This window comes from Salvia splendens, chromosome 5 (assembly GCF_004379255.2).
Source record: "Salvia splendens isolate huo1 chromosome 5, SspV2, whole genome shotgun sequence".
Taxonomy (NCBI): Eukaryota; Viridiplantae; Streptophyta; class Magnoliopsida; order Lamiales; family Lamiaceae; genus Salvia; species Salvia splendens.
In genome coordinates, this window is record NC_056036.1 from 37,747,497 (window position 1) to 37,760,614 (window position 13,118).

Below are 13,118 nucleotides of genomic sequence, written 5' to 3' on the forward strand. Positions count from 1 at the left end.
TGCATTTTGAGAAATTTTCGTGTGCATTACTTCTTAAACATGATTTTTTATAGTTGAAAGTTGAGATTTAGATATTTATCTAATATCAAATCTTAAACTTAACTGAGAATTTAAAAGATTATTGTTCAATTTGTCGAAGTTCTGAAAGAATAATCAAAATTCGCATAATAAATATCTACTCCATATACCAATACCATATAAAGTAGTACAGTAATCTCAGAACCAACAGTCCAACACCCAAATAGCTTCATACAAAACACATTGACAGACCAGAGAAGGGTACCAAAACCCATCTTTGGTGATAAAATTAATAAGTTTTGCATCATTTCTTGAGGTGGGGAAAACAAGTTAAGAGGTCAGCTTTCGGATGCTTTGCTTCAGCATGCTCCTTGCATTTAACCTCCGACGTAGTGCAGATAAACGTTTGCATGCAAACCTTGCACTGGAAACAAGATTTGAACCGGCATAGATTAGAAAGATGGTTGCAACACAACAATCTTGCAAAATAAAGCATAACAGGATACAACACTAATGGACAATAAGTCTGGGTGATGGGCTGGCCATTTCACATGGTAAAAGTAATGCTTGTTCTTTTTCTTTCCTGATTTTCAATCTTTTGTTTGAGATATTTACAGATTACTACAATCGAACTCTAAAAGTTTTTAATGTGATCAAAGAAGAAATTATCACAACATAATTTTCAAGAACAAAGCAACTTTCATGATTCGTACATATTCAACCAACTACATCAGACATCTGATTCAAAATAAAAGATCAGCCTGATGTTAATCATAATATCTGACTGACAAACATACTTCACACTGAAACCTGCTAATTTAATTCATTTCCGCAAGCAAAGTTCCATGTGCACAACTCGCTGATGATTGTTTATGAACAGAGTACTACTCAAGAGAAAAGGATGCATTCCCTAGATAAGTAGTCAAGACGTGGTGAAGAGCACACTTATTCGTATTCACATTATTATGGGGAATCACAGATCACAGACAATCGTGTTAACTCCATCACCACCAAGTCAAAGTAAAAGCTATGTGATGAAAAGCAGCACCATTCCAAATGCACATAATACTGAATCCTTCCATTACTATTCAGGATTCTGTATTTATTTCATCATATGGATTCTTCAAGCATAACCCTTTCAACAAGATACAAATCAAGAAAGTTATCTCAAACTGTAGAGATAATTAAGGGCTTTAATATATGCCATGTTTTAACACATCTTGCTAAACACTAAATTCAATCTATGTAAGGGCTGTTCAGTTTGCAAGATTATATCTCGGGTTTAAATATGTGTTGTGTTTGGCTCATGAGATTGAATCTCACAACTCAATCCTAGATGGATAATCATGTGATAATTTGTCATAGCCACCCCCTCCAATTAAAATAATCTCACAACTCAATCCTAGACTACATCTTGAGATTTTGTCTAACAATCTAAACAGCCACGCATGCAGACTATTAATCTTAAATAGTAAACCGTCCCCTCTCGATGAAAAATCAGGAGTGATGTTGACAAATTGCTTGTTTGTTATTGTATGTTCTGAATAAAACCCTCCCCAGAAGCAGTGAAATCACCACTTCATCTACTTCAAATCACATCTCCATCATTGATCAAAATCACAAATTCACAATACTTTTATCTCTCCCAACCTTCTGACATTTCCTCCTGATAATCAGAATTGAAGCAACAACGGTCAGTTTGAATCATATGCTTTCATAATATTGAACCAAGTTGAGATGCTGAATGTAACACAACACCGAAAGGAGTGAAAAAAAGCAAAACAAAACAACTAATAAGTAATAAGCCAAAGCAACCCAAGTTCGGAACTTTATTTAAAAATTCTAGAAATTGGGGATTTAAACTTATAGGTGGAGATAAACAAAAGGAAACAACAGAAAACATGAAGAGAGAGAGAGAGAGAGGAACCTGAATGCTCATGGCCTTCTTGTTGGCGTCAAGTTGACTTCCTGCACCTAAACCACAGACAGAAGTTTGAGTAATCCATCTAATCACCCCTTCCGATCAAACAATACGTATCAAAGAAACAGAAATTCGGTAATAAAATGGAAAATATACCCTTTGCGCCTTTCATTTTTTCCTGATTCTTTTCCCGAGCCATTTTCGTTTTCTGGGCATTGCCTCCTCCCATCCTTTCTCCCTCAGCGTGTGCCTGCGTATCTTCTCTTTTGAAGCCTGCACGGAGAAGCACGAAATTCTGCTAATTGGAAACCCTAATTGAAATAGAGAAAGGTAAAGTGATTTGGGGAAGATAACGTTACAGTGCACAATACGCGTGAGCAACAAATCAACGTGTTCTTTTCAATTACTACCTCCGTCCCCAAAAATTTGTCCTACTTTGACCCGGCACGAGTTTTAAGAAATATAATGGAAAGTGAGTTGAAAAAGTAAATAGATTGTGGATCCTACTTTTATACATTAGTTTTATAATAAAATGTGAGTAGGAATGAGTTAGTCGAATATGAAGTCCACTACAAAAAATGGTAAAAAGTGAAATGAGACAAATTTTAGAGGACGAACGAAAATGGAAAAATGAGACAAATTTTTAGGACGGAGGTAGTAATTTATAAATATATTGAATCATATCCTACATCTTGTAATTATTTTTTATTTGCTATACGCCAATTTTTGGTGAATTAATAATGAAATCTTAACAATGAGTATTTATTAAAACATTGATAAATTAAATTCATGAATATGTTTGTATGTTTACCTCATTCCTTTAGGTATATCTTTTAATAGTCAGATAATCATTGACCTGTTTTTAAAATTAACAACTTTGACTACCACAATGCGCCATATCTCCGATCTCTTTGAATCCACCGCTGATCATATTAGTCCGGCACCTGATCATATGTTTACTTGATTTAAGATGAATTTAGATTATTCAAAAAATGATCCTATGGCACCTTAAAAACATTACTAAATCATCTAAAAATAAAAATCATTCTATTTTAGTTTTAATTTTAGACTTCTAGTTCATTATACTAGTATCAGTAATGGTCAAGAATTTGAGACTTTGCAATATGGCAGACAATTTTTGACACGACACGATAATCTGGCACGAATCCGTACGAAATTATTGGGTTTGGATCAAGTCTTATTGGGTTCATGTCGTTATCAGGTTGATCTGTTAAGAACCCGATAATTCCGGGTTGGGTTCGGGTTGGATGCGGGTTGAATACGGATAACCCATTAAGAAATAATATTATTATTTTTATTATTATTAAAAAATATATTTTACTTTAATTTTTAAATTTATTGTAAATCAGGTGTAAATCATATAAAATAAATTTTAATCGTGCAAATTAGGTTAAAAAAATAAGGTTTGATCGTGTAATATTAGATTTAATCGTGTAATATTAGGTTATAATCGTGTAATATCAGGTTCGGGTCGTTATCGTGTCGTGTCAACCCAAATTATATCGTGTCGTTAACAGGTTCGTGTCGGATGCGGGTCGTGTTCGGGTTTGAAGGTAGCAGGTTGGGTTCGTGTTCGGGTTTAGAGTTTTCTTAACAGGTCAGATTCGGGTTAGGCCTTATTGGGTTGGGTCGTTATCAGATTGACCCGATAACGACCCAATCTGCACGATTTGACACCCCTACTTTGCAAGATACACGTAGGAAAAACTACTGTTACATTTATTATGTTAGTACAACAAATTATTTTGTTTTTAAATTATCGACATGCTCCACACTGAACTGATCGAATAGCGGAAAAGGAAAGAGCACTGTGGGCCGTCGCATGTGATCGGTACCCACGCGAGAGAGAAATCAAAGAAATAAAAGGAAAGGCAAAGTATATGCTTTGCTCTAATCAGCAAACATCTGTTGATTGAAATTTAAATAATAGTAGTACAAAAATGGATAAACAGTAATGATATGAAGTTAAAATGCTTTTTTTTCCCTCCATCGTCTGACAATCTTTGATGTGAGAGAGATTGATTATGGAGTTTTTTCAAGAACTGATATTTACTGCCTTTTTAGCTCTTATGTTATCTTTTCTTGATGCAAAGATTATAACTTTTGCTATTTCTAACACAAGCCCTGATGTTGATTCTCTTGCTAGTGAAGGTATAGCAGAAAAAGGTGTGATCTTGGAGAGGGGTTTAGAGGTCAGGAGAGGAAAAGGGGAAAAAATAGTGAAGTTTGTGGATGAAGCTGTGATCAAGAGGGTTGATCGTTATGAGGGGTCTGAAAATCTTGTGTTGTTGGATGGTGTTGAGGAGGTTATTGCTGAGGATGAAAGGGTTGATCAATTTGGGGGTGATGTAGATTCTGGAGTGAGAGAGAGTGAGGAAGAATGTTGTGAAGAGAGAGTTGGATGAATATGAAGCTAATGTTGAAGGGAGTGAGAAAATTGAAATGCTGCTTGAGACAGAGAGATTTGGAGGTGATAGGGATGGTGAGAATGTGGTGAAGTGTGTCGGTGATGATATGGTGATTGATGAGAGAGAAGGGAATGAGGGGAAGAAGGTGAGAGTGATGATGATTGGGAGGGAGTGGAGAGGAGTGAGTTGGAGAAGAGCTTTGCAGAAGCTGTGAACTATGTGGAGTGTGGAGGGAAGGGGAGAGAGGATGATCATTTGGTGAGACTGGGGAGTGATGTTCGGATGCAGCTCTATGGGCTGCACAAGGTTGCTCTCGAGGGGCCTTGCCTCGAGCCTCAACCTATGGCGCTCATGGTCTCTGCTCGTACAAAATGGTACTACATCTTTACATGGATCTTATTTTACAAATTTATTTTGTAGTATGCTGTATCCATGTTCTTGAGCATTTCTTGTTTTCCATGTGTACAACTCTCACAATGCTAAAGACCTTTTAAGTAATGATCTATATTTGGAACTATGCTATGACTAGCTTTTAGGGCATTGATAAATATTGTAGGGCATAGCTATCTCGCGTTTCCCTTGTTGTCGTGAACGATCATTGAGCGCTATATAGTGCTCTTTCATTTCGTGGTATTGTGATTTCTTTGGATTTGACGTAGTAAGTTAGCTTCAAGTACTTGCTGGTGAACTCGCTAGTATCTTGTTGTCATGAATGATCGTTGAGCGTTTGACCAGTCGTGGGATTCTGATTTCTATGGATTTAGCATCACCTCGATTACTTTGACACGGTAAGTAACTGAGAAGCGAGAGCAGTGGAGAGAGATTAGTTCTTTTCCCAGTCGGATAGTATAGCAAGAGCCATAGGCCAATCTTGAAAATAGCTGTCAGGGTGTAGTTTGATTGCTAGTTATACAACAGGTGCTATGTGTGAGTGATGAGCGGGAACTAATTCCGTTGTGCAAGGAATGCATGGCAAAGAGTAGGAAGCACGAGCCGGGAGCCGGCTATGGAGCAGTATATTCAAGTCTTGACGGAAAACATACCTCAATGGATGCACGACCACGGATGTACCACTGTAAGACAGTCCTTTTATTCCGGATATATAAAGCATTGCTCGAACTCAATTTACACCAACTTTTCCCTGTACACTTAAACTCTTGTTTAGGATGTTGGCATACAGAGAAACAAAGAAATATCCGTTGCTGAGCAGATCAGGTTGGGATCAGAAATGAGCACAACTCATACCGGTGATTCCAGCACTAGCTAGAGCTCTACGGATAGGGTAACTACAGCTTACACTGCATCGACGTTCTTCTGTCTTTCGTGAAGCTCTAAATGTTATGCTTTTCAAGTTCATATCTTGAGAGAAGAGAACCATATTGCTACTTTTGAGTTCCTCTTGACCTTATTTATGAAACACATAAGCATTCTATTTCGCTGAGGGATTAACAAAAACTGAGTCACCCAGTTTTCTTGCTAGACATAAATTTGATGACATAATGTAACTCTCTTTCTTGACTTCATATACTATGCTTTAGAGTCTTCTTAATAAACATGCTACTACTGAATTATTTTTTCTGATATCACCTTCATGTTTTTCTGATGTCTTTCAAGCATAAGAGAGTAATGCAAATCTTTCATGTATAGTGAGAGTAAATTGTTTGATTAGTACTTATCAAATAACTTACTTTCGAATTCTCTTATATTTTTTTTTGGATTCCATAAATTGAATGATTTCTATGGTATCAAACAATCAATAAACAGGGTGAAGGACTCGAGATTCAGTGGTGGAGCCAAGTTAAGGGGATTGGTGTTCATTTTATTAAGTGCTACTAATTGTTGTTATATGAGGGTTTGTGGTGTATCATGCATGTATGAATGATCAACACTCTTCATTCATATATAAACATTTATTTCATATTGCTATATCCTTGAAGTATCTTAATCTTTTGCTATATTTTCTTCCATGTAAACACTTCGTCACAGGATCTCATTGCCAATCATAATTAGACACCACGCTTAAGCCATAACACAATTCATAATGAATTTCAAAGCCTCATTATTAGAAATTCATTTTCCCACATCACATAAACATAACAATATAGAGATTATTAAACAAAGAAATCATTATATATCTACAACTACAAGATGATGAACAGAAACACAATTCTTGATATTACATCGCAAATTAACCCAACTTAGAACATCTCCAGTGGGCGGATGTCCCACTTGGACATCCACTAGAACATCCCGAAAACACCTCCCGCCACGTCACTAGGACTTCCCATCCCACTGCCACGTCACTAGGACATCCCCTTCACAATCCGCCCTTCCCATCGCCCTTCCCACTAGGACTTCCCGCAATAAAAAAAATCACAAATTCACAGATAAAACAATTTACGTAAATAAAATTTCAACACGAATACGAACGGGAAAAATTAACAACTTCATTTAAAAAAAACATACTCCCTTCGTTCCCTCATAGTTGAGGCAAAACTTTTCGGCACGGAGTTTAAGAAATGGATGTTGAGTGTGTTAAATAAATAGATAAAAAAGTAACAGAGGGAAAAAAATAGAGAGAATAAAGTAAAAAGTGAATAAAGTAAGAGAGAGTAAAATAAGAAGAAAAAAGGACTACTATATATGGAAATGACTCAACTATGAGGAAACTTCCCGAAATAGAAAAATGACTCAACTATAAGGGAATGGAGGGAGTACATGATTTGAAAAAAAAATTACATAGTGATAAAACAAAAAAAAGTACTAACATCAACGTTAACCCTTCTGCGTCCAAACCTCTTCGATAATATCGTTCTGAAGTCGAACATGAGCATCTGTTTGCCGCATGTCGACAAATGCACGCATCCGCTTGACCTCTCCATGAGGTACCCCCATATTCACATTCGCGGTGGCCACGCCGTGACTTGGACCTGCACCCGTATCATCTTCTTTGGTCCACTGAGTCAGTTCCGCACCTTCATTTTCGACAATCATGTTGTGCATTATGATACATGCGTACATGACATCGCCGATGAGAATATACCACTGCCGTGCAGGACCCTTGACTACCGCCCATCGACTCTAGAGCACACCAAATGCCCGCTCCACATCCTTGCGCGCTGCTTCCTGACGGCTCGCAAAGTATGACTTCTTTTGTCCGAGCGGATGCTTGATTGTCTTCACAAAGACGGGTCAGTTTGGGTATATCCCATCCGCCAAATAGTATCTCATATTGTGCTGGTTGCCGTTGGCGACGAAACTGATGGCGGGACCAACGCCATTGCACTGAGCATTAAACATGGGCGACGACTGGAGAACGTTGATGTCGTTGTTCGACCCGACGACTCCAAAATAAGCATGCCATATCCACATCCGGTAGTCAGCTACAACTTCTAGGATCATCGTGGGATGCTTGACTTTGAAGCCAGTAGTGTACATCCCCTTCCAGGCGGCGGGGCAGTTCTTCCACTCCCAATGCATACAATCTATGCTGCCCAACATCCCAGGGAACCCGTGCACCGACCCATGCATATCTACCAGACTTTGGCAGTCTTCGGGGCTCGGACTCCGAAGATACCGCTCACCGAATATCGTTCTCACGCCCGCGCAAAAAATTCTGCAGACACTCGACGGCTGTCAACTCGCCAATGTGGAGGTACTCGTCGAACATGTCGGCCGCGCCTCCGTACGCCAGTTGCCTGATTGCGACAGTGCACTTCTGCAAGGGCGTGAGTCCGGGTTTGCCAGCTGCATCCTCCCTGATCCTAAAATACAGGTATCTTCTCTCTAAAGCACCCACAATGTGCAGAAACAGCGGACGATGCATCCTAAAGCGTCGCCGGAATAAGGCTTCCCCAAAACGCGGTTGCGGAGCGAAGTAGTCTGCATGCAACCGAATATGTGCAGCAATGTGGTCACGTGGTACTGTAGTTCGACGATGGATCGGCCGAGGTACCGCAGCCTGCTGCCGCCGCTGCGCCCTCTGCTGTAGCAGCCTATCTATCGCACCTTCCACAGCGACCTTCAATTCATTCTCGCTATCACTGTCACTAGACATTCTAGATATACTTGAAATTAGAGATGTAGAGAGAGAAACTAGTTAACACAAGTGGTGCGAATGAAATAAAATTCAACGAGCCGTATATATAGAGTTTAAAAAAAATTAAAAAAAATTTAAAAATCGGACGTCCGACCCGGACGTCCGCCCGCCCGCCGCGCCGACGTCCGAGGACACCCGACGTCCTCACGGGACGTCCGTATCCGACCTCCCCTGCCATAATGGCGGACGTCCCGGTCGCCCGTCGCGCACGTTCGCCATTGGAGATGCTCTTACAACAGCACATTCCGCTGAAAAAAAACGAGCCCACAACTGAACTTTTGAGAAATTGAGAGAGAGAGAGTGACAAAAACACTCATTTATGACTCTATATACAGATTCAGCATAAACTGTAAAAATTCCCTACTGAATTTGAGGAAGGCCCTTCATTGCTACTTCAGTTCTTCAGTCTGTAGTCTATACCAAGGAAATCTATCCTTAAGCTTCTGCGAAAAGAAGAAGCAGCTACCTGAGACTCGGGTGCACGGCAACCTTGGCCTTGGCCCTGTATGCGGTTGCTGCTGCAGCGTTCTTTGCCCTCCCTTGTTGAGGGAGCTCACACGATTCCCCAATGGAGGCGAGGTTAAGCTCAGCAGGTGGAATGAAGCAGTCACCAGAGAGGCCAGGCACGTTAAACGCAACTTCCTCAATTGTCCACACCTCCTCCATCCTAGTCTTGGTGTGGCTCATTGCGGTTTCACCAAACCTAAAGAGGGTCACCACGGACCGGCCAGAGTGGGCTACCATCACGCCCTATACAGGACGGTAGTCATCAAGAACTGAATTTATAGTAGTCTCCCAGTACACAGCATCGCCCCCATTAGTCTGTATCCGGGTCAAGTGAGAGTCCTCCAGATGCACAAGGAGTCCCGTTTTCTGGCTGAAGTAGCCGAACAGCACGTGTCTTATGATCCCCGCAGGCCCTTCGCTCCTTGCTTTTAGCGTGTGAGGGTCAGCACAGAGCTTGAGAATGAAGCAATCCTCCCCGTTGATCTTCTTCTCCCCTGTGCACCTCGCGTTCACAAACATGTTGGCCGCCGTACCCGGATCAAAGCCCTGCAAGTCAAAACCAAACCAACATGAATCAATGAGCAATAAAGAGATGCTGCACTGCATCCAAAGTAAAAATCCAGCAATCTATCAACCTGTAGGGCACGGCGAAGAGGCCGGACAGGCCCTTTGGCTAAATGTGCACCAAGCCACGGAGTATGCCGCCAGACGAGCTTGCCGTTGCAACCAGCATGAATCTTGCTGCCACCAAGAGCGAGCTCTACATACCACATATCGGGATTCATTTGCCAGAGGACAAAACCCCCAGACTCCACTGCTTTGGAGGAATTCCGAGTCTTGATCACCTTGCTTGCGGTGGTCTCGATATCGGATGCCAGCATCTTCACCTTCCCCATTGCGTAGGCATTCATTCCGTATACAGTTTCGAACCTTCTGGCCCCCAGATGCTGCCAGATATTGCTGCAGAATGTACTGAGCTGAGGAACTTTCCTGCATCCAAATATAATAACCAAATTTTCGAAAAATAAAATCAACAAGATAGGACCACCATGTGCATCATGATCTATTTATCGTTTTTCATCCTCATAATTTTCAAGAATTTATGAGCACAGTGACTGTTTACCAACCAAAAAGATATGGTCAACAGTTCCAATCCGCAAATGACTCTCGATATTTTAAACACATTTCATGTCTCTATTCAACAATGTCATTTCTATATTTCTATAAATATCCAAGAATCCAAAATTCCAAACTATCTATATAAAAATAAAATAAGAAACAAATTTACAGTGTCATAAAAATCAATCCAGAGTCATCCACGAAATATTAGATTAAATCGGAAAAAAACCCCACAAAGATACAGAAGAAAACAATTATAAATAGATAGTACTATAATGGAGTGTATAAACAGAGCAAAGGAAAATCGCAATCAAGTAATTTCAGCATGAACAAAACTGCTCAAACAAGGGAAAAGGGTTTTCATTCTATTTTATCTTTTTCCTCCACAAATCAACAACATAGTCAATTTCCACACAAAATGCCGAGTAAAAATTGACAGACCGAAATGCAGGAAAAGAAAACCCTGAAAACAACAAAAAAAATGTTCAATTTTAAAAAAATAGACAACAAAAGTAAGGATTGGGAGAGGAAACTAACAATAGGAGTATCTTTAATACAGAGGTGCGGCAGAGGTTCGTTGTTGCTAACGCGCACCGGCGCCAGCGGGGCGCCAAGCACACCGAGGAGCAGGCGCAGATCGGACTTCGAGCAGCCCGAGCCGGAATTGGAAAGCGTCGGAGCCCTACAGAGCCAATTCGCCCAGCTATCAGCCCTCGGATCACCCGAATCCGGACCCTCTCTCAGCGGCGACAGAGCCTCCGCCCCAGGCCTCACACTACTCGATCTCGACACATACATTTCCGGAGGCGCGACGCTGCATCCCCTCCTCAGACGCATTAATCCCGACGGCGACGACGACTGGCTCCGCCCCCTCCTGGACCGCGATGGAGACAGTCCCCGCGCCATTTCCTCCTTCAAAGCCGCGAAAAACCCTTGCTTCCGCTCCATCACGGTGGAGGGGAAGAATTAACTCAAAATTGAATCAAATTGGGGAGAATTGATGAGAACGTTGGATGAATTGAACTGGAAATCGGAGAGGCGAAGAGTTAACAAAAATTTGAATAAAATTTGGTGAAAATTGATGAGAATGTAGGAGGAATTGAAGTGGAAATCGGATAGGCGAAGAGTTGCTTGGAAGTTAAAAGTGAAATTGATCCAAATTAGGTAGAATTGATGAGAATGTGCAGGAAATGGAGATGGAAATCGAAGCGGCGGCAAGCAGAATCGGCAGTGAGCTGCTGTTGGGGGGGGGGGGACGAGAGAGAGAAGAGCATGACATAGAGCATCCACGATAACTGTCCAAGCAATACTCCGCCACAAACTCCTCCTGTCACATCAGCCTTCTAACACATGACAAGCAAATAACCCAGCAATAGCCTAGTCACATCACTCCTAATTATATAAAATAAATAATTGACAATCACACAAAATACAGAATTAAATTTACGACACAGATACGTGAAAATTCAATAATATTATTTAAATTAAAAAAAATACATTAATTTTAAAAAAAATACATCAAAAAAATACATTAATTTTAAAAAAAATACATTATTGAAAAAAAAACTCGACCTCCGCCTCACTCCTCGTCTCCGTCGCCCCCTTCGCCGCCACCTCCGTCGCCACCGGTACCTCCCGTGCCCCCCGGTCTTCAAATCGTCACGCATGCTCACGAGCAATGCGTGAAGAAAGCTCTTCTCCTCGGAGTCCTCTGCCGGGGGAGTTTGAGGCCTGCTCGTCATTGGAGTACCTTCGTGGTTGTTCTTCATTTCACGTTGTTGATCTTGTACAGAAAATAAGATAGAGAGAGTACTCGTTAAAACAAGTGGTGCGAATGAAAATGACGTGCAAAGCGCGTATATATAGTGTTTCGAAAAAGAATTAAAATCGCTAGCCGATCGCTCACCGATCCGGAGCCTGCAATGGCGGCGAGCGGACCGACGAGCGCATCGCCCAGCGCTCGCGAATCGGCGTGCGCTCGCCGATTTTTTCGCCAAAATGGCGCTCGCCGGTTACAATGGTTCGGTGAGCGAACCGGCGAGCGCCGGAGATCGGCTAGCCGGTCCGCTCGTTGCAATTGTGGATGCTCTAAGTAGAAGCAAACTTTTTCATTATATATAGATCGAATTAAATATAAGCCATGTTTTAGGATTTAAGAATTTTACTTATTAGGTATTAGTAAATCAATTTTTTTCATTGAATAAGTAAGTAAATAAAAAAGGTTAAAATTAGTAATCTACACTTTATTCCTCTAGAAATAAATGCAAACTGAACATATTTTGTATATGAATTTTGTAGTTACGACCACCAAATAAAGTAAATTTTCTCATAAAAACTAAATTTAAGGCATCGTTACAAAAAATTCTTACATTCTAAGTTTTTCAATTTCTCAATCAATATCATTACTAAATAGGGAGTACTGCATTAGGCTATGAATGCATTGATTTGTAATACGGAGTATTAAAATTTTTTAAGTGCACTAATAAAGTTATGGTAATACAGCTAAACTGTAATGAATCTGTAAATGCAAGTAAATGTAAATATTTGTATAGAAAATGTATTACTATTATTTACTATACTATGTGTGTGTTCTTTAAATTTATAGAAATTGAGTAAATCAAATAAAATGGTGAACTAGGAATTTGGTAACATAAGTTGAGTATTTTGCCTTGGAAATTAATTAAATTGTAAGTATTTAGAGTACGACCACAGGCAAATGTGGTTGTTGAGTATTTTGCTTTCGAAAATTGTTAATGCAAATTTCTTATCATTACTTGCAACTTACTTTAATTTAATTTCACCTAATTTTCATTTCACAAAAATGCATTCAGTTATTTTGGTAGTTGTGTAGTTAATTAATGTCCAATGAAAATTATTGTACTAATTCAATCAGTTTTCATTATCAGTTGAGCTTAATAAAATTCATTGACTTGGACATATATAAATTGTGAGAGAATATCAATAACAAACTGAATTGGGGTGTGGTGGAAGACTCCATAGCATTCCATAAATGATTATCATAATT

The 13,118-nt window shown here is 40.0% G+C and overlaps 2 protein-coding genes and 2 pseudogenes across 2 annotated transcripts; 2 read left to right on the forward strand and 2 right to left on the reverse strand.

The window, feature by feature from the left end:
• Positions 1 to 159: 159 nt before the first annotated feature.
• Positions 160 to 2,311, reverse strand: LOC121805572 (uncharacterized protein At2g23090-like). The gene is made up of 3 exons (XM_042205482.1): positions 2,096 to 2,311; positions 1,946 to 1,992; positions 160 to 442 (listed from the first exon to the last, which is right to left on the reverse strand). Exons 1-3 carry the CDS (start codon positions 2,166 to 2,168, stop codon positions 323 to 325), a joined length of 240 nt encoding a protein of 79 aa, XP_042061416.1. The 5' UTR covers positions 2,169 to 2,311; the 3' UTR covers positions 160 to 322.
• A 1,573-nt stretch (positions 2,312 to 3,884) lies between these two features.
• LOC121802928 lies at positions 3,885 to 6,313 on the forward strand (annotated as a pseudogene).
• LOC121802929 (acyl-CoA-binding domain-containing protein 3-like) lies at positions 4,651 to 5,662 on the forward strand. The gene is made up of 3 exons (XM_042202626.1): positions 4,651 to 4,742; positions 5,332 to 5,443; positions 5,534 to 5,662. Exons 1-3 carry the CDS (start codon positions 4,651 to 4,653, stop codon positions 5,633 to 5,635), a joined length of 306 nt encoding a protein of 101 aa, XP_042058560.1. The 3' UTR covers positions 5,636 to 5,662.
• Positions 6,314 to 6,503: 190 nt separating the features above from the next.
• LOC121804241 lies at positions 6,504 to 11,349 on the reverse strand (annotated as a pseudogene).
• Positions 11,350 to 13,118: the final 1,769 nt, after the last annotated feature.

Bases quoted from the DNA above. Each gene is read 5' to 3' on its own strand.
- LOC121805572 (XM_042205482.1), bottom strand. From the start codon at position 2,168: ATGGGAGGAGGCAATGCCCAGAAAACGAAAATGGCTCGGGAAAAGAAT. The intron at 1,993-2,095 runs GTATATTTTCCA...TCTGTGGTTTAG, and splicing joins AAAAATGAAAGGCGCAAAGG to GTGCAGGAAGTCAACTTGAC. The intron at 443-1,945 runs GTTCCTCTCTCT...TCTTGTTTCCAG, and splicing joins AGAAGGCCATGAGCATTCAG to TGCAAGGTTTGCATGCAAAC.
- LOC121802929 (XM_042202626.1), top strand. From the start codon at position 4,651: ATGCAGCTCTATGGGCTGCACAAGGTTGCTCTCGAGGGGCCTTGCCTC. The intron at 4,743-5,331 runs GTACTACATCTT...CCGTTGTGCAAG, and splicing joins GTCTCTGCTCGTACAAAATG to GAATGCATGGCAAAGAGTAG. The intron at 5,444-5,533 runs GTAAGACAGTCC...ACTCTTGTTTAG, and splicing joins ACGACCACGGATGTACCACT to GATGTTGGCATACAGAGAAA.